At 35.6% G+C, this 24,658-nt stretch overlaps 2 protein-coding genes across 14 annotated transcripts in view; both read right to left on the bottom strand.

The window, feature by feature from the left end:
• LOC130572565 (loricrin-like) overlaps positions 1-14,430 on the bottom strand; it is a 32,608-nt gene extending 18,178 nt beyond the window's left edge. For 4 of the 13 annotated variants that reach the window (XM_057364324.1, XM_057364322.1, XM_057364323.1 and 1 more), the window contains exons 1-23: positions 14,363-14,430; positions 13,526-13,561; positions 12,854-12,892; positions 12,199-12,216; positions 11,602-11,637; positions 10,547-10,588; positions 9,670-9,699; positions 9,403-9,438; positions 9,041-9,085; positions 8,723-8,752; positions 8,422-8,457; positions 7,181-7,216; positions 6,877-6,924; positions 6,559-6,588; positions 6,258-6,293; positions 5,830-5,874; positions 4,561-4,593; positions 3,077-3,097; positions 2,602-2,643; positions 2,390-2,425; positions 2,230-2,265; positions 1,856-1,903; positions 1,221-1,250 (exon numbers count right to left, since the gene is read on the bottom strand). In XM_057364324.1, the coding sequence (XP_057220307.1) occupies positions 1,221-1,250; positions 1,856-1,903; positions 2,230-2,265; positions 2,390-2,425; positions 2,602-2,643; positions 3,077-3,097; positions 4,561-4,593; positions 5,830-5,874; positions 6,258-6,293; positions 6,559-6,588; positions 6,877-6,924; positions 7,181-7,216; positions 8,422-8,457; positions 8,723-8,752; positions 9,041-9,085; positions 9,403-9,438; positions 9,670-9,699; positions 10,547-10,588; positions 11,602-11,637; positions 12,199-12,216; positions 12,854-12,892; positions 13,526-13,561; positions 14,363-14,416 (843 nt within the window). In that variant the 5' untranslated portion in view covers positions 14,417-14,430. The remainder of the gene's footprint in view (positions 1-1,220; positions 1,251-1,855; positions 1,904-2,229; positions 2,266-2,389; positions 2,426-2,601; positions 2,644-3,076; positions 3,098-4,560; positions 4,594-5,829; positions 5,875-6,257; positions 6,294-6,558; positions 6,589-6,876; positions 6,925-7,180; positions 7,217-8,421; positions 8,458-8,722; positions 8,753-9,040; positions 9,086-9,402; positions 9,439-9,669; positions 9,700-10,546; positions 10,589-11,601; positions 11,638-12,198; positions 12,217-12,853; positions 12,893-13,525; positions 13,562-14,362) is intronic. The other 9 variants (XM_057364317.1, XM_057364318.1, XM_057364325.1 and 6 more) reach the window with 9 other exon arrangements.
• Positions 14,431-14,894: 464 nt separating this feature from the next.
• LOC130572570 (putative defense protein 3) lies at positions 14,895-23,718 on the bottom strand. The gene is made up of 10 exons (XM_057364333.1): positions 23,622-23,718; positions 20,808-21,003; positions 18,546-18,682; positions 18,152-18,243; positions 17,684-17,792; positions 17,042-17,068; positions 16,640-16,675; positions 15,815-15,859; positions 15,125-15,166; positions 14,895-14,967 (listed from the first exon to the last, which is right to left on the bottom strand). Exons 1-10 carry the CDS (start codon positions 23,649-23,651, stop codon positions 14,911-14,913), a joined length of 771 nt encoding a protein of 256 aa, XP_057220316.1. The 5' UTR covers positions 23,652-23,718; the 3' UTR covers positions 14,895-14,910.
• Between the last annotated feature and the right edge of the window lie 940 nt (positions 23,719-24,658).

Below are 24,658 nucleotides of genomic sequence, written 5' to 3' on the forward strand. Positions count from 1 at the left end.
GGAAAGGAAAGGAAAGGAAAGGAAAGGAAAGGAAAGGAAAGGAAAGGAAAGGAAAGGAAAGGAAAGGAAAGGAAAGGAAAGGAAAGGAAAGGAAACGAAAGGAAACGAAAGGAAACGAAAAGAAACGAAAAGAAACGAAAGGAAACGAAAGGAAAATGTACAGAGATTGCATTTTATTAGCAGTAAGAGTCTAAAGAAGCATATCTTTTGTTTTCACTTAATCCCTTTCAATGGGAATTTCCTGCTTTGGAGAGTCCCTCAGCTGAACCACTGTAGTTTAGAAAAYAATCTGTATAAGGATTCTCTCTTGGGGTGTTTTTTTTCACATCCTTCTTTGTGAGAAACTTCAAAAGAAAATCCTTTTACAATGAAGTCCAGCAATACAGACTGGATAGAGATTACCAAGGGAATACTAACATCTTTTGTGAATAAAGGAGAAAGTGATGAGGCTCCTAAACAGGGCCTGCTGATGAAGGATTTTTTTAAAGAACATTTTGAATTAAACCTAGTGCAATGCACTCAAGGTAAATACAAGCCAAAACAAAAGATGTTTTCTGTACTTTCTAGAATACATGTTTGGTGCAGTACTTAAGTACTACAGAGGGAAAAATAGGGGRACAGAATTGTGGATGGCTGAGAACTCAAAAGACAATTAGCTGATGACAGAAGGTTGCTCTAGATGGCAGTAAAACARAAGGAGGCTGAGATAGATGGAAAAAGCTTTTCTACAAACAGAAACAAATGGGAGAAAATKTGGTTTATTTACACAACAATATATTTGCTTGGTCACAATCTATCCATGTTAATCAGCGTTTCTACTTGTAGGACACATGGGAAGTCTTGACAGAGAAAGTGACACYGCCTAATACCCGGAACAAATGTTACTTTACAACAGCTGGATATATAAGTGACTTTAAATCTGAACAAGTGAGAAAAGCTTGTACATGTCTCATGTACACGGGTGATTAATTTCCAAACAACTTTCYAGTCAAAGTGGATCTATTATGAAGAAAATGTATTAGTATTTATTCTTAGAAGTATTGTGAAGTTCTAAGTAATTGTGCAGAAGCCTTGAATACAGAGATATAATTAACTTTTTGAAGGGTATTATAAAGAAATCATACACGCAAGGTCAACAGGTCTAATATAGAAGTATTCAATTACTAGCACTGTCATTAATCATTAGAGTTTGACTACTACAGAACAAAMAAAGTACTTACCTGGTTATTGGCATTGTAGGTAATGTCATTCTGGAAAAGAACATATTATTTCTTTTTTAAAGAATTATTTAAATAAAGTATGCTTGCAGAAAACTAATTGTTTCTGATACCGCATACAAAAATAACAAAAATCACTTATTTTCTCACATTCTGCACAGCCTTGTTTAAATTATTCAGTTTGAAATTCTACCATTCCAGTCTGAAAAACGTTTTAATAACAACCTGAGATTGGTAGAAATGTAACATGAAAAGCAGTGGAATATCTGTCACTTCTTCTTGCATTCATCATATGTACTTAAAGATGTTCTTTCAGGTTTGTTTTTTTTTTTTAATTAATCTAAAATGTACCTTAGATTTTGGGGGAAATCATCTGTTACTACAAAGCCACTGAAATATTTTTATTCATATTTCATTTCRTTAAGTTAAATGCATTGAAAAGCACTAACTGTATCTGTAAACATATATATGACAATTTTCAGCAAGAGGAGATGAAGCTGCTGAAGGAGCTGTTAGTGTGGGAACTCAACATTTTTTTCTGGATCACTCTGCTCCAAAGACTGCATCTAACAGAGCAATGTTTTCTCATCTACATGATAAATGTTATGAKGAAAATTTATTAGAGAAAGCACACTCACATCATCACAAGCATTGGGATTATTATCATCTGAGAAATCCTGTGAATCCTAGAAGGACATCAAATACCAGTTATTTCCTTACAAAAATGAATTGCTAAAAATCGTACTCTACAAAACATCATAGAAGAGATGCTTATGCAAAGAGGCAGCTGAGTTRAATTAAATTAAGATCTTTATCAGAAAAAAGGAGCCAAAACCATAGCTGCAGTAGTTGCTGACAGGGAATGTTCTAATCCTCAGTAAAGAAAAACGCCCAACAAAAGAAATCCAAACCAAGAAGAGTAGAGAAACAATTATGTCTTATTACAGCTTTGAGAAAGATGATGCAGAGACTACAAATAATATATGACTAGGAGATAGAAAGAACTAGTTACCTGATTTTCATAATAGGTGTCTGAGGATGATCCACCCTTTAAAACAAACAAAAAGCRCAATAAAAACCAGAGAAAATTAGAGTACAGAAACCCTGATTTTGAGCACAGGATAAAGTTCATATACAGTGATGTACAAGTAGTGAAACAGAGTATTACTTACTTGGCCACCACCGTAGTTTTGTGAGTAAGATCCATCCTATAAAAGAAAGAAAAATAAAATCTAGTTCAGAAGAAACTGTGATTTGGTTCAGAGGCTGTAAAACTGGAATAAGCAATTACCTAGGACTCCTTTGAACAAATACAATTTTCAAAATATCTAGATAATTTATCAGATATAAAAATTCTTACTAGAGAAAATCAAGGTCTACCTACCTGGTTGCCACCATAACTTTGGGAGGATGATGATCCACTCTGCTAAGAAATAACAACAAAAACATAATTAGAATTCACATTACAATATTGCAGATCACATATTGATCAACCATCATGTAAGTTAAAACCATCATAGAATCTCAGTAGGAGGCAATACTTATTTGACTACGACCATAGTTTTGTGAGGAGTATGAACCCCCTGTGAAAACAGAACAGCAATAGTTATAATTGCTAGAGAGCAGAATTTTGTCTGAGTGCATACAGCTATCCCAGGTTGCTGAGTTCTATGGGAGTTCCATGTAACTTMCATCTCTATGTAAGTGGAATTTCAGGGCTGATAAAATGTTTGCAGAGAATGAGTTGCAGGCTGGACATGGAGTAACTTGGCAAGAGTGTGTATCCCCATAAGAGAACTATACTGTGGATTAGAATTGCTTTAAAAGTTTTTATCAATGCATAATAAAGAGCTACCTACCTGACCACCCTGTGATCCCCCCTGTAAGTCAGATAAAAAYGATGCATGCTTTAGACATTCATTGTTTGGCCATGGAATATTTTTGGTAAAAGCTATGATACTCACTAAGGAAGAGTAAGAAGCAGAGGAAGATACACAATATAGATATAATTTCTAATGTAATGAGCATAGATTGACAGTAGTGCAATGGTAAATAACTATACAGGACATAAGTCATTTAAGTAATGTCCAATGCACAGATGAGTTCCATTCTGAACATTCTCTGTCTCTAGAGAATATAATTTTTTTCACCTGTAGAAAACCTGATTTATACTAATTAAATGAAAAATTTCCCTGGTAGAATTATTACACAGAAAGCTGTGACCTGTGAGATACAGTGGCTTCAAGGAAAAGGTTTTAAATGAAACACTCAATATGTTTCAACATGCCCTCTTTAAAAGAACGTAACTCCTCTGAGTGAAATCAGAAGARACATTTGTAGAAGTATTAGTGTCAAAAGTGCCTAATAAGAACAGTGAAATCCTGAACTATTGAATTGTGGGGGATATTTGCCATTCACTAAAACAGGACTGAGGGCTCATTCAGGGCAGTCAAAGGAAGATGAAGGTAAAAGTATTTTTTTTCAATGTTCCAGAAGATTTTAGAACAAAATTTAAGTGTTTCACATAGTCTTAAAAAGAAATAGCTTACCTTGAAAAAAAATTAAAAGCTATTATAATTATATAGCTATTAAATATATAATTCTATCAAGTGACAATAATACGTTACATACGATGCATTGTATGCACTATATCCCATTAGAATAATATGTTGTAGAACATCTATGTTGTTTATAAATACAGGCTATGTTTATACTGCTAAAACACAGTATTTGTTGGAACAATTAATCCATACAATTTTTCTGTTTCTTGTGAAAACTCAGTAAGAATCTAAAGAAGTATTGTGAATAAAAAAAGAAGTCATCTATGGCTGTTTTCTTCCTAATTTTAAATGTCAYGGAGATGACTTCTTTAAACATAGCTGACGTCTTTTAGGATAGTGTTTTTTAGAGCTCCAACATTTTAACTTGAAACAAATATGCATGTAGTTATCTATAATTCACTGCACAAACTCAATCAATGGTTAAGCCAGTTTGTTTCAGAAACCTCAAGCCTTCAAATATTTTCTGGCTTTTGATAGAAAAAGAGAGCTGGTGAACTCCAGCCCTGGTTTAAGTCATACCAATTAAGGAACTCTGCAGCAAACTTCTTTCCAGAATTGGGCCTTAGACATTTTAGAGACATAATGCCAGGAAAAAGGGGCAAAAAAGRCTCCACAGCCCCTGTGATACTCCTGTGTATGGGATGATAGTGAGTTCTAATCTCAAATTTGTAAGATTACATTACATGGATTTGTGCAAAGTGAATGTGAATTTTGGACTAAATGAGTTAGTGGAAAAACTAATTTTGGATGCATCTTAAAATAAGAGGAGAAAGACCATTTACCTGGTGGCAGGGATTGCTATCATATGAAGTACCCTGTTTAAAACCAAACAAACAAAAACGTAAATGCCTTTTTTCTTGCAAAATAATTAGTTTCCTTAACATTCTTATGTGAGAAATAATATTACAAAACTCAACATACAACTTTACAGAGGGTAAGTTTAATTTTACTTAACCCTTTAAGTGTGTGATTTTACCCTCTGCCACTCTCATACCCCCACACAAGGCACATGCACACATGATCAAAGGACTACTTGTGAGCCACATGGAAAGAGGTAAGTTGGTAACTGATGGCTCTTTGTATGATCCTAGTTCCTCTTGATTGGTAAAGATGAACTTGGAGGGGTTGAAGGGGTCTTTTTGGAAGAAACTGTTACTACTGGGTGACCATCTATCTGATTGTTGATAATCAATCTCTTGCTAGATTCACCCATCATGGATTTTAGGCAAGGCTGCTGCTCAATGACATTCATTTGCCCATTTCGGGTATATTTTGGGACAAGAAGATGAGGAACAGTAACAGAAAGAGTTCTGCCCTGATTGTCACCCTYCCATTATTACAGCACAGGTGTTCTCTTGGTAAGTCAACCTGTGATACAGCTTAGTAACACATTCTTCAGTGTTCATCAGTTTCATTGTGGCTGTGTCCTTGTACTTCTTCCWATGATTCTTTCACAAACATTTCTATCCATGCCTAACGAACATCAATCCTAATATTTCTGCTAAATACTGCTTAAAATCTCTGTATTTATATTTAACTTTTATTCTTGTKGCTTTCCTCAATATATTTATTTAAACATAGATTTACTATTGGCCTCATTCCTGATCCCTTCACCTGGGATCTCATCATTGARGACATTGTCTTTACACCATTGTTGACATACACAAGTTGAAATGGAACCAGGATGAARACTACTAATTTATTATTATTCCATAAAAGCCACTCTCTTATCCTATAGTTTTCTATAGAAAAGTAATGAAGCAACATCCAAAAATTTCCAAGCACAAATTTTATATGCTTTTGAGTAAACTTGTCTTCTGTGTGTAACTCTAAATGGCAGCAACCATTTCAATGGCCAACAATACTGGCCTTTCTTGAGCTCTAGATAGACCACATAACAAGGAAAACATTAGATTTTTGCTAGATAAGACCACATAACAAGGAAAACAATAGATTTCAAGCTAACAAACATTATAGATATTATCAAAAATGTTACTGTTTCAAGGAAAGCTGGCTATAGTTTTCAAATAATTTGGAGAAAGAAGACTTACTTGTCCACAACCACTGCTGCCAAAATAAGCAACAGATCCACCCTGTTGGGGAAAAGAAAAAGAGAAGCTCATTATCCAAATATTCCTATTCTCCATTTCAAACACAGATATGAATTTTCAAGAGCTTTAGTAGCCAGGCTGCTTTAAAGTTATAGGATCAGCTATATCCTAGTGTGAATTATCTGGTTAAGTACAAAGTATGYTGAATACTAAAGTGCATCCAAAAGCTGACACCTGCATGCACTCCTTCCTACATGGGAAAGTGCTTCTTCAGTGAGTCTATGGTTGCCAGAGCCATATGAAAAGTTCATGACACCTAAAGAGTTTTGCCTACRTTATTTCAAGAAACAAGCCACAGAATTCTCAATTCATGTATGGCAACATCACGTACATACTGCTTAATGGTCAGTGAATGTCTTGACAATTACCTGGCCAGAGGAACTGCCACCTTGAGGTTGGTAGCCCTGTAAGAAAAGCAAGAAGTCATTTGAAAGCAAAGCTGCAGATGCAGTCTTAGCACCCCTGAAACAGAGTCATAGGATACCAGAGAGAAAATCCTGTTTCAATTAAAGGTTGCTCTCTAGTAAGTTGTTTTTCCTGTCATGATATTTTAGTGGTACAAACCAAAGTCAACGACCATTCAGAAACACCAAGAAAGAAAAAAATTCCATACCTAARTCCCACTTACAAGACAGAAAAGCTCAACTCATTTCAGCAACAAAGTCTCACCTGGCCATAGGACTGGCTGCCTTGGGAACCCTTTAAAGAACGAGAAAATAATTACCACCTTGACAAAAAGGCTTTTTTAAAGAGCTTAATATTTATGAAGATACAGCTGCWTGTGGGATTCCCTAAAATGCTCTTCCTGCGCCAAAGGACACAGARCAGTATGCCAAYATCAGTGCAGMAMATTGATTCTCAGCAGAAGCCAYKGCCCAAACKGAGACACAGACCACCAAGGGAAACATCACTCTCAAAAGTCTGCCAGTCATGCAGGTCACACAGAGATCAGAGAAGAATCTTCTACAGAATAGCCAGTTTGCTTACCTGGCCATAGGAACTGCTGCTGCTGCCGCCCGAGAAACCTGGTCCACCCTAAGACAAGGACACCATTTGATTCCCTTTCAGTAAGGGGTCCAGCCTGCACTAGCATCAGCAAGCAACTACATCCTAAAGCCATGCAGGACRGTATGAAGAGCCAGACATCTCTTGGCTCTCACAAGGATGCTGTGTGTGATGATTTCAGACATTGGGATTAAAATTCTGAGGGCTTGCTAAGTGCCTTTACAGGGCCATGGTGCTCCATTTCTGGAATAGTATATATTCTGACAGGTGACTGACTGATGCTTACCTGGCCATAGGAACTGCCACCTTGAGGCTGGTAGCCCTGTATGAAATTAATTATTGATTCATAGTTACTGTATTTGTGAAGCAGATGCCTCTCTAATGTCTCTTTGTGGGGTAGGAAAACAGTAAGTCAGACAATGTATAGATTTTGCTGCTTAATTAAAGTTATTCTGATGTTTCTTAATTTGGAGGAATAGTGATCACACTGTTTATTGAACAAAAGTCGTAGAGTAGTTTTACATTTGTCTCAGACAGTACTCTAGTCTTGTGAGGGTTTTCCGAGAAGGGGCATAACATTTTCTTATTATGTTTATTTTTCCTTCTGTTTTTCAGACACTGGGCTTAGATGGTTAATGCTGAATAGCAGGTGAACAYTGATTTCATATATTTGTATTTTCCACTGGCCCCAGTTGCACAACTCCCTTCCTTGGAGGGAAAATTAGGATGAAAATAAATTTTAAAAATTAAGAAAGAATCTTAGAAAAAATTTAGGTCCATAAAATAGAAACAAAACAATGCAATTGAAAGTAGCAGATTGAATGAATTAACCAAGGATGAATGTATCTTTAAAAAAAAATTTAACAAGATAAAGTTACTGTGGTTACAATTTTCTGTTGCAATCTGCTTTCAATATAATCTCAAAAAAGTGCATTTGTTTCATGTACATGCAGACGTGTGCCACAGCTGCCTGGGAKAGCTATGAAGACAGGGATTACCAAAAGGTATTGAAAGTATGGTGTCTGTTTTTGCTATCTGACATACAGATACTGACAAAATTTATAGCTATTTTAGGGCTGCCCTAATTTGCATAAAAACTCTGGAGGTAGACATTTGTCAGCTGCATCCTCCGAGACCAAATCTTCCTTCAGCTGAGAACCTGACCCAAAGTTCTTTAGTTCCTCAACACTACTTTGCTGGGAACAAAGAGGGAAGCAAAGAACTGATCATAAATTTGTATTGTATGATCAACTGGAATGGGAACAKCATCGATAGATTATTTCTACCATAAACTTAACAAATTCCAAACCRATGGAAAAAGTAAGATAGCAGCAGAAATCTAGGATTCCCGGAAATATCTCTGAAAAACACAATGTACATGTTCACAACAAAACATTTGAAATGGATTCAGAAATGTATTGATTAAGAATTCAATGTGAATTGAAAAGAAAAAATATCCAAATCGGCTGAATTTGCAGGGCCATGGCACTTCCCTTTCTCAAATGTTCYATTCTGACTGATACTTACCTGTCCATAAGAACTTCCACCTTGAGGTTGGTAGCCCTGTAAGAAAGKCAAGAAGTCATTTGTAAACAAAGCTGCAGAGGTGCAGTCTTAGCACCCTGAAACAGAATCATAGAATACCAGAGAGAAAGTCCCATTCTCATTAGAGGTTGCTCTCTAGTAAGTTGTTTTTCCCGTCATGGTATTTTAGTGGTAAAAACCAAAGTCAAGGACCACTCAGAAATACAAAGAAGGAAAAAATCCCATACCTAAATCCCTCTTACAAGACAGAAAAGCTCAACTCATTTCAGCAACAAAGTCTCACCTGGCCATAGGACTGGCTGCCTTGGGAACCCTTTAAAGAAAGAGAGAATGATTACCACCTTGACAAAAAGGCCTTTTTGAAGAGCTTAATATTTATGGAGATACAGCTGCTTGTGGGATTCTTTAAAAGGTTCTTTCCGCGCCAAAGGACACAGAGCAGTATGCCAATACCAATGCAGCAMATTGATTCTCAGCAGAAGCCATGGCCCAAACTGAGACACAGACCACCAAGGGAAACATSACTCTCAAAAGTCTGCCAGTCATACAGGTCACACAGAGATCAGAGAAGAATCTTCTACAGAATAGCCAGTTTGCTTACCTGGCCATAGGAACTGCTGCTACCGCCCGAGAAACCTGGTCCACCCTAAGACAAGGACACCATTTCAGTAAGGGGTCCAGCCTGCACTAGCAACAGCAAGCAACTACATCCTAAAGCCATGCAGGACAGTATGAAGAGCCAGACATCTCCTGGCTCTCACAAGGATGCTGTGTGTGATGATTTCATTTGTATTCTAGATAAATAAGTAGCATGTGGATAAATGTTGAGTGTGAGAATAGAGACTTTCAGAGAAAATGTCTTTAAGTTTAAAATTCTGAGGGCTTGCTGAGTGCTTTTACAGGGCCACAGTGCTCCATTTCTAAAATGSTATATATTCTGACAGGTGACTGACTGATGCTTACCTGGCCATAGGAACTGCCACCTTGAGGTCTGTAGCCCTGTAAGGAAGGTAAGAAGACAGCTGTAAACAAAGCTGTGTTGTCCTAGCCCAGCAGTGATAGAAAAGTCCATTGCCATTTAAAGGTCCTCTCTGCTGTTTTCCTTCATGGTGTTTCAGTGGTAAAAACCAAAATCAAGGACCACTCAGAAACACCATGCTCATGCCCTGAAGCCCATTTACAAGACTGGCTTCTASGGAAAAGATCAATACATTTCAGCAACAGTCTCACCTGGCCAAAAGACTGGCTGCCTTGGGAACCCTTTAAAGAAAGAGAAAATAATTACCACCTTGAAAAAAAAGGTTTTTTTTGAAGAGCTTAATATTTAGGCAATACAGCTGCTTGTGTGTTTCTCAAAAAGCAGAAAGGAGGCAGATCAGTATGCTAACATCAGTGCAATAGGTTGTCCTGTTCCCAGCAGAAGCCATGACTGCCAACCTTGTGCATATTGAGTATTTATGATGTTGAGTAGTGGCCTTCCTGTGGCCCTCATCCGTCAACGACTTTTGAAACATTTTTATGGTTGCATGTAGTGGTGTAGAGAATATTGACAGACTTTTGCATCCCTGCTACACCCAGCACCCAAGATGTGGAAGACTTACAGAGCCTTCATACTTGAGTTYATACTATGAATATTCCCAAGTTCTAGTATTTGTTAAATTCACACACTGTTTTTCACACAAGTAGCTTTATCTTCATGGATTTAAGTGATGCTGGAAGACATTGCACATAGTTCCATTATTATGATTTTTCATCATTTTTGATATGGCTAAGCAATTACCCCRTATGACTTTTGKAATCTGAGATTTAATATGCATGGGATCTGAATCTATCRGTATGGGGCTGATGGTTTGGTAATGAGCTTAGAATCACTTCCTCTCAGCACTGTGACCCTTATTGCACCTTTTAGAAGACACTGAGTAGAATACAGTCATTTCATGTCAGCCCCTCACACGTGGAAATGTGTTTGTGAGCATCACAAACAAAAACAGTTCAGCACCAATATTAGATGGTATTTTTATGAACAAAAGCTAGGGAAACAGAAATACCTGCACTTATGAAATCCAGGAATTTATTTCCAAGTTGCTGGCCCCTGAAGTTCACTTACCTGAATGTAAGYACTGCTGCTGGTTTGCTGTTTTTGTCCACTCTACACAGGAACAAAAAAAAAGGAGGTTGTTTCTTCTTAAGAGTAATTGCTTATGTACTAAGACATTTCAAGAAACAACTCTATCCTTCAATCCACTAGACAGTTTGAAAGCCATAGAGTTCATTACACCTTTTCTTACTTTATGCCATCTCCATGTGCTATAAAATGTATATAAAGATTCTTCACCAATAAAGTGTCATAAGTATTTGCACATCTTGATATAATTTTTTGAATGAATTTAAATTTTCATTTAAATTTTTAAATGAAAATTCATTGTATAATACATTGCTGTGTCATAATGTGGTATTTGAAGTGAGTTAAAACCTGCCCTTCAAATGTACCACACAAATTGCCTAAAACTCATTCTATTTGTATTCATATTATGACTGATTTTTTTCATTWATAAGCACAACAAACTTCTGAAAAAGACTTTGTCAAACCAAAATTTAAAAATCCACAGTTACAATTTAACCCAAGTGAAAGCCACTGGAAAAAAATATTTTGATTCCCACAAAATATATGGATTATGAGGAGAACACAATATTAAAGAAACACTTGAGTTCACCAGAGCAGGATTTTAGAACATAATTCTGAACTGGGTGTTTCTGTTAAAAAAAATAGACTGTTTAAATGAAAATGGAATCATGCAGGTTGCAATTTAGATTTGATATTTGAGTAACATTCAAGCTTTAGTTCTTGAATTCCCTCCTCCTTCCTGAGCAGACTGAGATGGTAAAATTTTGCCAATTTTGAAAGCACTATGGAATGTACATACATAAGTTTTCAAATTTTTAAGCATAGAAAGCWGCTGCAATAGTCTTCAATTAGCAACCAGCTAAGATATCCCCTTTGCTGTAGTTACAGAAAAGCCCTACTCCACCACAGTAGTTGGTGGACATCTAAGATATCTCTAAATAATCCACATTTATTTCCCTAAGAGAAGAATTATTATTTAGTTTAGGAAGACAAAGCTTCATTTAAAACTCGAGTATAATGTTGAAAAAAATGTCTACCTGTACTATGATCCTCGTAGCAGAACTTCCCAAACTCTGAAAAAAAATCCAGAAACAAAACCCCCATTATATAGCACATTTAATTGACTTGTTTAAAGGCAATGCACTTAAACAGAAAATACTAAGTTGAACTATTTACGTTGTGAGAATAAAGGGAAAGGTCACATGTGTAATGTACTGTGTATCAACTCTTAACACCTTATATTCAAGTAGATTATTCTCAGCTCTGAAAGCTGGGGGAGGCAGACTGACCCTACCAAGTGATTTTGTATATTTATGTCTCCAGTGGAGAGCAGTGGAGCACGGGTTATGTGCACCACCTTTCTGCACTAGCAGTCAGCTTAGTTTTTCCAAATGTGGTGAGGGAAGCTAAGGCATCATCATCCCTCCAGCCTCTCACTRGACTGAACTGGACATATTTCCTTTACCTGCACTGGACATACATCAATCCACTTCCTCATGCAGTCATTTATCTGCTGAATTCTAGAGTATGAAGGACAAATGTAAAAGGGTACACACACCATCCTGAGACAACTGGTTTGCTCCCATAAGAACTGTAATAATACTATAGGAATCAYAAGAAAAAAGCATGCTTACCTGAGGGAAGGTGTGACGCTGCAAATGAAACAGAAAAATCTTTAATTATTGCACAAGCCCAAACAGAATATTGCAGCAGAGAAAGGGAAAAGGAGCCCTTGTACTTAGGATGCAATACACAATGAAATGTGAAAGAATTACATAAAAAGGATGGTATAGAATAAATGCATCTTTACCTTCATTCAGGTTAGAACAACATGTTCTATTAGAAGTTAAACATCTACAAAATATTACATTATAAAAACTCATTTTAAGCACCCAAAGGCTAAACTTACTTTTAGTTCCAAGTAAGCAGAGTGGAAATGTAATAATTTAAAAATGAGAATGAAGTGAATTTACAAAACAAAATTGCAACAGAAACAGAAAATCAAAACTATTCAGGACCACTGAGACTGTATAAATTGAGACCTAAATTGACCTGGATCTGCAGCTAATCCATTGTCTCTGTAAGTACTAACAGCAATCACRGAACTATGAGATTGAACCTGTTACAACAGGCTTTCCTGGAAGGTAAGTAACATACAGGGTAATTCCTGCCGGCCAAAGAATTGTCTCCAGGAATATTTCTAAAAAATTAGAAATGTAGATATTTGAAAGCTTTTTGAGTCAAAATTATTAGTAGAGAAAACGTGCATTGTACAGAAAAACTGCTTACCACAGGTGGAAAAGGGTTGCTGTTGGCAACGACCACTACCTATAGAGAAACCAGAGGAAGCTGTTTACTCACCACAGAGATTATTTAAATTGTTAAATATGTTATAAAAATGAAGAATATTAAAATCTGTAAATTTACAAACTCTGATAATCATGCTATGAAAGATCACTTTTATAAAAGTGTATTTTAATAAAAAAATTTAATGCACGTTACCAAGCTAAGAATGATATGTATGTATACACAGTTTACACAAGAGTATAAGAAGATAAAAGACTTGCCCCTATCCACACAATGCCTCAGCTATAGAAGCAGAAGCAGGATTTCGTGTCTGGTACCATATCCACTGGCCTGTAYTGTGTGTCCTTTTTGATCTTCAACTTCCCACCCCAAACTAGAAGTTCAATTCATTTTTGCCTTTATTCAATATTATGGTAAAACCGAAACTTTATATTGAGCTCATTAAAAATAAATTAATCCAAATGCAATAGTTGTATCTTCTGCTTAGGTGTTAATATTTTCTTATTAGAAGCTCTTCCCGCCTCTAAGAACCAAACCAAATGAAATCATATGAATCAATCTGGGTTAAAAGCTTGAAAAGTCTTAACTGAACTAAAAGGAGTCCTACCAAGTTATATCTGTAAGAATTTTCTCCCTTTGAAAAAGGGTGCTTACCTTCTTATTGGAATCTGAACTGCTTGAAGGAACAGACTGTAAAGAATATAGAATGCATCTGTTGATTTGGTTGTGGCAAATTAACTATAGTGCTATTCTTCACAAGAATATTATAGCTACCATGATACYCCTGAAGTACCAAACAAAATAAGAGTCTGGACAAAAATATGAATATATTGGCAGTTAATAAGTAACAATTGAAAAAAAATCAGCTAGTTTAATTTTTTTTTTCTAAAAGCCCAATTATTTTGCTAATTTTACAGAACACTGAATAAAACCTGTAAATCTTTCATCTAACTTCAAATTGGAAATTTCTATGTAGTAAAAATAATCTGTTGATAGAAAAAATGATTAAGATCTTCTACTTTCATAAAAAACAACACAAGCTCCAGAACACATCTTCTCAAAACTAAAAAACCTGCCATTCGAATAGAATCTGGAAAAACTGGGATATGTAATAACAGATAAATTATTTAAATGAAGCATAAAATAATGTGAGAAGTCACAAAAAGTACTTTTAATTCTTAGTAAACACCAAAGAAAGCACTGACTCTTGTAAAACCTTAATGAAAGTAACTTGTGTCCATTTATAGAATAATTATTAATTTTTGGGGCAAAATAAACGCAACTTCTAACAAAATGGAGATAGCAGCATACACAAAATATTTAACCCATTTACAGAAGTTATTTCCAGATGTGATCACTACTAAAACATTTGAAGACAATTTGCCTTGAACCCCTTCCACAAACTTAATTATTGTTCAGTAAAGGTTGGGCATAACTGCTTAGCTTTGGAATACCTTAGGAAGCTAAAAACATGTTAGAAAACACAGTTACCTGGCCATAAGTAAGACCACTGGTGGATATGGATGAACTCTGAAAAAAAACCATAGATAAGGTACTTATATATACAATAATTTTCTAATTATAAATCTGTTTTCAAGTGAAAATGAAACAAATGAGCAATAGCAATTTCTCTTCTAAATTTCTCTACCAAAGAATTAATATGCAAAGATTGYAAAAACCTCCAAATAATATTGTACAATATGCAATATCCAAAGACAATTGTTTTAATTGATAGAAAAGCATTACACAGTAAGAATTCTGACATTTTAGAAGGGTAACAAATTAAGAGTTTCTAACAGATGATATGTATCACCTAAATATACATATATACCTTATAACATAAATGATTAGGTTTCAGGGAACTGGCAAAATAACACCTTTTAATTTTGGGTTTTAATCTGAGAATAATTTATCAAAGTATCCCTATTTTTCTGAATATATTTATGAAGATTTCAATGGCTCTCCGGGGGAGAATCAAATGAAATTTGCAATAAGCAGATGAGTTAAGAAGCATAGTAGGAGCCAATCAGTAAAAACATCTATAACCAGCTTACATCTCCRCAGGCGTGTTGGCCATATGCACCAGCAGCACCTCCCTAAGACAAAAAAAAGAAATCAGTTATTTCTCACAATTATTTTCTATTTGGAACAGAGTCTGCTGCATGAACATTCATTAAACAATGCTATTGARTGCTACGAGTTACTACAGAGTTATGCTGAGCTCAAAAAAGAAAATGTAAAAATAGTACTCACAGGGCCACATCCACTCTTGCTTATTGTGTATACTACTCCACCCTGAAATAAAAACAGAAGTCAATTATTTCCATAAAAAAAACCCAAATGGGGCAGACAGAAAAAAAACAGTGCCACGCTGTTTATGGCATGAAAAGCTATACAATTGATACTGGTGTGTGCAAGCAACAGATAAGTTAAGAGGTTACTAGTTCACKGGCACTACCTGTAATAATTCTAATTTAGTATGAGATATTACCTATCATCTGTATTTCACATAGCATTCATCAACTTTGTACTGGTCATGAAAACTTTCAAAATTTTACTGAATGGCTCATATTTTCTAAAAAAAACTAACAACTTCAAGTAGTTATATGACAAGATGAGAAACTCAACTCTTAGAAAAGAATATGTTYCATGAATTTTAAAAATACAAGAAAACCAGTCTTTGGCATTTATCTAAGCAATTCATATTTCTCAGTATCTGGTAATTCCATTATAAATAGTATAGATGGAAGAAATGGAATATTACCAGATAACCCAGGTGCTGAACGTACTGTTTATTGGATGAATAACTGCTATCTGGGTTAACTAGCAGAGAAGATACTTCAGTACAGTATTAAATCACCTCAGTATTCTGTAATTACACAATTGTAGTCATTCAAGGTTACTGAAGGAAAACATAAAAATGCTGGAATTTAGGACTCATACCTGACTGCCTGAATAGCTGCTTTGAGAGGAACCGGAAGGTCCAGCCTGTAAAGAAAACAGGAGAGTTTTTACTATTTTGCTGAAAAAATATTTTTATATAAGTGATTTTAGGAAAGAAAGTTGTACTTGGTGGAGAAAGGAAGAACACACAAAGGAGATTTCCATGACCTCATTCCGCAAGCTGATACTATTAAAATAATTTCAGAGATCTTTTAAGACAAATAATCAAAATTGTACCAATCTAGCTGTTATAAATAATTATAACAATTATAATAATTATAATTCTGCTGCTTGCATCCTTTTTTATCTGACCTCATAGCCTTGAYGTCCATCATTAAGGAGGAAACCTACACTGTCACAATCATTAAAAGTAGATGAAAGCTTTTCCTGATATGACTATGTAATCATTAGCATATTTGCTGTAAAGAAGCAAACAAGAAAAAGAGGCTTCTTCACTCAGATGCAAGTGACAGTTTTCAKAGGAAAAAAATTAAATAGCTCTATTTTATACCTAGATTATGATTTTAAAAAAAGCAAGTATCAGAGCTGTTGAAAGAAGTGATCTTGAACAGAAAGAATAAAAAGTGAAGACAGAAAAAAGAAAACTTCTATTATAAAGCTACTTGAGATTAGCTAGAGAGGAGCTGGAGGAGGAAATGGTAACAGGGCTGACARCCATTTAGACAGTTTTGAATTTTCAATCAACAAAGATAAACTGTCAAAAAGAAAATTAAACTGAGTGACAAGGGGAATGAAGACATGTCTAGGCTGTGAGATCTCAGGCAGTTAGCAGCATGTTAATGTCTTTGGATAAAGAATATTCACCATGATGCATCGGCCTGTTGAGTAAGTCCCTCCACGCTGCAAGAAAGTACAAGTTCCAGTTACTGTTTATTGACAGTGTAAAAACACCAAATTACTCTAAACAGGAATTCAACTGAATTCACATTGATGGTCCAAGCAAGGAAATCAAACATGTAATTGCTGACAATATATTACACATTTTAACAATCTCATCTGAGAACTGATGTTACCTAATTAAAAATAATAATACCTTCAAAACTGAATAAGAAAATGAAAGCATAAGTCAGATCTTGCAAGGAAAGTAATWTGAATGGCACAATGCAATCTTTATTCTACAAGCATGAAATAAKTGGACATGACTAGGACAAGAATTCTATAACTGAGGTAACTGAAAATTGGGAAATTGAAAAAAATTGCTCTTACCTTGTTACATTCTAATTCTATCATAATCTGTGGGGAAAGAAAAAAAAAGAGAAAGCATTTCCAGATTATTTACTGAAAAAAAAAAGCCAGTTTGTTATAGGAAACAGGAAATACATATGGTGAAGTGAGAGACTAAAGACAGGTATTCACTCTTGGTTAGATCACAAGTTCACAAAAATCAGTGCTGCTACCGTCCAATAGAAGATTTTAGTAGAGTTTCTTTATTTAAGCTGCCAATCATATTTAATATGCTTCATRTAAGCATAATTCTTGGCAAAAAAATTTTACCAACTCCATTCAAGAATATGCTACAAAGCTGCAGCTCCCAGGGGCTGGACAGCAGTTAAGAACAGTACTGTACATCAGAAGTAAAGTACAGTTCTCCTTATAGCCAATTTTNGGATTGTTTTGATAACTAGATTATTACTTTCATTATTTCTGTGGGAGAAAAATCATATTTACTTTATTTTTCCACCATTTTAGTAAGAGGATTAGCCAGTTCAATTAAAATTACTGAAAACATCTAATTATTTTGGCCATCTTGGCTAAAAGTAAATGACAACAAATGTATGCCTTGTATCAAGCCAAAGATACTTTAATTTCTGTATTAATTTCCAGCATTCAAATACACTCATAACATACCTTCCTTTTACTTTTTCCTGTCCCATTAACTGACTCTGAATGCGTAGGTGTGAGAGTTTTGCTTTGAATTCCAACCCAAAAATTCTCTAGATTTTGAACAACAGTTGCACTAGAAAGAAAACAAAATAATAATTATTTTTCCATCAAAATATTTCAATTTAAAATACTAATAAACATTCCTCCCCCTTTGCCCCCAGCCAAGAATATCCACCCTGTTTTGGTTCTAAGTGTATACACTACAAGTTTCACAGAATAGTTTTCATTATAGTCACTTGTATTATGCCACATAATTTTGAAGATAAATAAAACAGATGCTGAGATTAATGAATATAGTGGGAAGTTATGGCAAACTGTGAAAAAAACAGTGGTGATGACAAGACAACAATATTATAAACATCAACACAGGTCCCTGTCAACACAGAAATAAAATTTCAAGGCAAACAAAAATATTGAAAAACAACTATTTACATAAATTGAAGCTCTCCAGCATCAGGTGGAGCAATCCATGTTGTTGTAACTTTCTGTTTCACGTCTGAATTTGCATGACTTACTGCTGAATTCTGCAATTTAAAATAAATACATATAATTACATAAGATGCCAAGGTGACTTTCACCTATATTATTATTGGAAATATCTCCACTACAACAGGAGTTGTAGTAGACAGATGTCTTCCTAAAAAGAGCCAGGGAATTTCTAGATTAGGTTCATATCACAATATAAAGGGTAGATGTAGTTCTTGAGAAAGCCTAACTTTTTAAACTTTATTGATGAAACAGCTTTTCTATATGAAAAATTATCCCTACTTCTATTATTGAAAAGAAACCCAAACTTCAGTAAGTAGTCCAAAGAGTGAACACATACCGTCATGTTATGACATTCCAAGCCTTTAGTGTTTGGATCTGTAATTTTAAAAGTACCAATAGGAACATCTCCATCTATTTCTCGAGCTTGTAGATTAAATCCTTTAAATCCAGCATCTCCAAGTGCTTCTAGAGTCACTGTGAAAATAGACATTTTGAGAAACGTGAGTTTCACAAACAGACAAAAGCACCTAAATTTTTACCATCTAATTTGCTTCACTCCAAGGCAGAAGACTCTTTATGGAAAAATACTTTAAGCCTTGTACAATTCTAAAAAAATGTTTTAAATGCTTTTCTTAATTATAAGGAGAACAAAAATAAAGGAAAGGGAAAAAAATTGGAAAGGCTCATCTATGTAAAGTAACAYGAAATTTATGATTTTCTGACAATTTTAAAATACATTCTGCTCTACCAAGTGACATTGTTGAGCAAAAGGTTATTTATTTTCTGTCTAATAAGGCCTACAAAATGAAAATTGCTACAAGAGAAAGAGAACTGCATTTCTTTCTACCTCTGTTTTATAAGAAAAGATTAGCTRTTGCGTAAGGTTGAAATGCAGAAACACATTTTTAATGTATTACAACAGGAAAGAGAAACTACAGTTTGGCTTCCATATTCTAAATTAAACATGAAAAATTAATAATTATATGAGATACTCAATATTACTCAAATTTTGTTACTAAAGGACCTCAGAAAAATATGGAAGATAGTTTCATGCTTTGTGTGTATCCAAACTGAAATTAAATTTCGAAAGTCAGAATCAAATTTGTTCTGTTCTATTTTAACTTTTCTCTGCTAATTCCATTACTAGACCTTCGACAAAAAAAAAATCAGAATGGTTTATGAAAAGAGATATATGTCATCATTAAAAACAGGAGCGGATGAACAGGAAATGACACAGAAGTCAAGGCAAAGACCAATCTACCTTAATAATTTAGCATTTCCAAACACCTGCACAATTAGACTTCCAATTTGTCATCAACTTTCAGTGCTAATTCACTAATTTTCCCCAGGTCTCCCAGGACTAATTACATGGAGCCCTTGAATGCAGGGCTAAATGCAACAGAGATGAACTATAGGAGTTGGCACATGGTATGTGACAGTGAAACTGCAATATACTCAGTGGAAGGGGACCTAATGCAGGTCCCCGAGATGWGGGTGCTTACAATTTGAAGCACGAGAAAAGTAGTGTTAAAAATAGGCATGGTTAGGAAAAAAAAAAGAAAGGGACAAAGGGATTCAATATTTTTGTCATGGTAAATCTCATTTAACCTCGCAGAACAGTCTACATATACTTAAATCCATCTGTCATTTTTATGTCAATAGTACTTTAAAAATAGTATCAGTATTTAAAGAGCCCTCCCATTCTTGAAGGTTTCCAAGAATGGCAGCAATAATTGGACTCTAAGCTTCTCCACTCTTCTCCCTATATGTCACCCTCTGTGGAAGTACATCTATGCTACCAGGTTAAAGCAAAACAGAATCCCAGCTAGAGAGAACCTACTTAGTGAATAATGCTCTTTTTCAGCTACTGAGATCCAGCAGACATGTGACAGGTCACAACTCTATTCTATTTCCATGCTTCTAGAATGATTGGCTAGAAAAAGAAGCATTCACAGTGTGACAGCACCATGAGATGACATCATAGTGTGGAGAAACAAGGCTGTTAAGGTGCTCCATCCAGAGAGCAATTTGGGATTAGGAAGATAAAAAGGTGGTTTAAATCACAATAGCTCCACGTCCTGCAATTTGATAAAATCTGGGATGCAGCTCTTAGAAGGATGACTCAAAATGTCTCACTCTTGTCTCATACTGCGTCCTGATTTTTTATTTTCCTGTAAGATGACAGCATGTGAAGGACTAATGAATAGGATCCCTTTGTATTGCAGAGGACTGATTCAACAGCAGATACTCAAATACAAAGTTGAAGAGCAACTAATTATTAGTCCATTTTGGCCAGCTGTCCCACTTAATTAAAATTCTGCCACAAAAATTACACCATAAAGTTAAGATCTATTTATTAGATAGAGAAAAGAAAAAAAACAGAATGCATTTCCAGTTAAACAAGTATGTATATACAGATATGAAAACATTAAAAAAAAAAAAAATCTCAGGTATACATGAACCAGAGTGAAGCTAAAAATTATATTATTTAGACTGAGAGGGAAGTAGGGCAATTTTACAAAGACTGGTAATTCTGAAGACACAGACGTGTCTTCTAATGTCTGAAAGACAAAGATTTTATGTCATTCAGATTATTTACCTTGGACTTCATTTCCWGGCTCAAAGTTATCAAAAGATACAGCAATAATATATGGTGGTGCAGATGTCTGTGGTTCAGCTTCATAGTTTGGTAACAGAGAATCACAATCAATTGAGGAGTTTGTCTGTGGAAAACCAAGAATTCCAGGCAAGAATATCCCACAGAACAAAACAACAAAGCAGGAGTGTCTCCCCATCTGTGGAACAAAAAGACAATACAGTTCATAGTAAATTCTTTTAAGTAGTTGCCATTTTGACAAATATCTGAAACAAAGCAAGCCGAGAAAGCTATTGTTTTGAATAACAAAAATTAAAATAAAATACTTATGTACACTGGCAGAAAGGTGCAATAATAGGCACAAATATTATAATTTAAAAATACTGAATTATTAATGGAAGTTTAAATTTTCACGTTACATGTCAGCAATCCACTAACAACTGTGTCTGCTGAATTACACCTTTGAACTAGAAAAGTCTTTAAAGAGATTTCCTTATTATTGCACTGGCAGATTAAGCTCAGCTCCCTGGKTATTCCAGAACTAAGATGCAATCCTTACTCTCTGAAACTGTAGACATAACCATGAATAGCAGGCTCTCTTTTGACTGCTCTCCCTACTCTCACTTCCAAGGGACAGTCAAGAAAKCCAGTTAAATGCCCTGGAGAACAATTACAGGTTTTCAAGATATTTGCTTCCTCAAGGACTCAACAAAAAGACTTCTGCAAAGTGCTCTGGAACTTCTAAACAATTAAAAAATACAAATTGCTACGGCATGCTATTTATGAGTTAAGAATAAACTATACCCAGTACASAAATTCACAAAAAAATACTAAGAGGCCAGACTGAAGTCCAGRCTTCAAGGACTTTTTCATTAAGAGAAAATACATTTTCTTTATAATTTACTTGCAGTACTGACATTGATGACAAACTGTTTCCAAGAAAGAAAGGAAACATTTCCCAAGAGTATTTTCAGGTGTTTAGTACCAGATTTTACCGCCCATGTTCAAAGCCCAAACATGCAGCCATGGCACTACATAATTTCAGAAGYCATTACATCTTATGAACAACTTGCTGTTCCAGCTGCAAAAATGCTGATACAACAGTTGAATCTCAAGAAGTATTTAATAATGCTATTTTACATGCTGTCTGCTACAGGATTGCCTTGTGTGACACAACAGACTGTAAAAGGAAGAATGGACATATTTACTTGAGATTTTTCTAAAGCATTTCAAACACAATGYGAGAGTTCAATTTGTACCATCTGGTCATGTATCTTGATTCATGCGTGAATGTGTAAGACCATTTGGTTTTATATATGCTAATGGAATAAGTAACAGAAGCATCTGGAAGCAGGGGAAAACTCCACAGTTCCAAACACCTGTGTACTTAACTCTGAAGTTCAACAACTTTTAAAAAGCCACTGAGTCAACAAATAATAAAACAGRTGACTGTGAAGTGTTGAAAGATTTCCAAGGAAGATGATGAAGGTTTGCATGGTGTYACAACTAGTCAGTGCAGCAACCAGGAAAGCGATACATGCAAGTTATCATGTCTTTAAAGCGGATGAAGACTGTACCTCTCTAAAGCCTCATCAAAGTGTCACTTAAATGGGATCCCGGTAAGCATCATGTTTTGGTATCAGCACACTGGGTGCGGTTATCCAATCTCTTGTGACGATTTTGACGTGGCCCACCCCTAATTAAGTTTTAAATACAGCATGTGGGTGCTATTATATCGATAGATGTGGTAAACAGTGATTTAATATGAACMATTCTATGTGTTGTTGAAATCTTTGTCTGACTCATTGAGAGGTGGAAAAAAATTTTTTTTTCTAATTAGATGTTCCATTTCAAAGTGCTATGAAAGAAAATCASTCTGAAATCTTTCCTCTTTTTCTGTCTATGAAAGAGCCAGAAACACAAGTCCAACAAGTTGACACATGGCTGAGATTCCTTCTCTTTGCATCAGCTCTCTGATTTAACAGTTCAAAAGGTGTTCTAAGAGTGTCATGCCATCTTTGGAAGTAAATTTTAGATGTGAAAGAGAAATATTAGCATCTTTAAAAAATTCAAGTCCAGACTTGAGGCAGAAATCTTCCCTGGACTCTAAGTTCCAATATGTACTCAATATAATCATGTTACCTTGCACCACAAATTTTACATTTTCTCCATGAAAAATGTTAAGAAACAACAGGTAAATATTTATAAAATAGAAACATAGGKAATTTTGGCAAATAAATATTATTTGAAAACTTCTAATTGGCTATTGTTATGAAAACTTWTATCCTCAGTTCCTTTATCTGATGGAAAAATTCTAATTAATTTTTTATCACAGATTCAAACGTTTCTTGCTATGAGTCCACATGACCCACATCTTTCCAACACCTGAACTGCTACCTTAGGAATCCTCTTCCATATTCAGCCTAATACAACTTCAGGCCAGCAATTAATTTCCTGAATGCTAGTTAGCTACTGCATTCAAAGTCTGCTGGACTGAGGAAGAGACACTTTRGTGGTTTGCTCCTCCAAAGCCTTGGGCAAACTTCTGAATAGAGACAAAAGTTGTTTGAAAAGCTTGTAAATGTAGAAGATTTAATGAATATGATAAATACCTTTCTGTAATTTGAAAAACACAGTCCTTGCAACATCCTGTCAACAGTTTAAGACTAATTCCTGTATACCCCTTTCTAATCCCATTCTTTGTATTTTTCTCCTTCTCCTGGACACTGCTGATGAGCCACAGACTTATTCTTTAGGCTGTGAGAATCARTATCACCAGTTAGAGTGCACCTGTCCACCACATCCCCAACAACACACCTTATTGACCAAGTGCTGATGCGTGGGCATCCTCCGGTCCCTCTGTGGTCAGTGTGGAGGAGCTGCAGCCGGGCAGTGCCAGTTTGCCAGCAAGATGAGACAGAGGTGGTGGAAGGCTCAGCCAATCCRTGCTGAGGCGGGAGCCAGCGCAGCCAATCCGGGCCAGCCATGCATCTGCCATGGAAATTGGGACACAACAGGTGGGACTGTCCTGCCCAGAGCTGGTGGTGACAACACACTCCCCACAGGTGAGTCACGCCCCTCTGACCTTTATCGAGGCATCTGGCATAGGCAGGGCTTCTGAAAGCTGGTAGCCTAAACCAATATGTCAACCAAAATCTACAGAATTATGCGATACAAAAACCCCTTACTAATATTTCATGAGACGTTCCAGTAAATATTCTGTAYCAGTCTGTTACCACAGAGTATTCTGCTGCTGCTTTTTCACTTTTTTACTTTTTTCTAACAGATTGAAAAGACATAGAAAATTCTAATCTTTGTCATACTTCCAAGCATTTTTTTCAGAGCAAAGAGTTAATGAGACTGTTTCTTCTTATGTACCTTGCAGGRAGAATCTGAAGTTATTGCAACTGACCTGCACTCAAAACTAATTTTTTTTTCACTCTTCAGAAACATTTTCACAAGATCTCTACTGGAGACTGGGAGAAGTCCAAAAGCTGAATGACATATACAAAAGGATAGAATATTTTCAGTTGGGTGGGATGTAAAATTATTTGCCTAGTCCATGCCTGTCCATATGTCTCTAAAATACTGAGAAGCCTGGGGCTTTGACCACTTCTCTAGGAAACCCATTYTAGTGCATGAGCAACCTCTCAGTAAAGAAATGCTTCCTAATGTCCAGTCTGAACCTCCCYTGGCACAGCTTTGAACCATTCCCACACATCCTATCACTGGACACCAGGGAGAAGAGATCAGCACCTCCCTCTTCCTCTTAGGAAGTTGTAGAGGRCAATGAGGTCACCCCTGAGCCTCCTTCTCTCCAAAYTAGACTAGCCCAAAATTCTTTGCAGCTCCTC

Source organism: Malurus melanocephalus, unplaced genomic scaffold, assembly GCF_030028575.1.
Source record: "Malurus melanocephalus ecotype Western Australia unplaced genomic scaffold, MMel_1.1 scaffold_37, whole genome shotgun sequence".
In the NCBI taxonomy this organism is placed as follows: Eukaryota; Metazoa; Chordata; class Aves; order Passeriformes; family Maluridae; genus Malurus; species Malurus melanocephalus.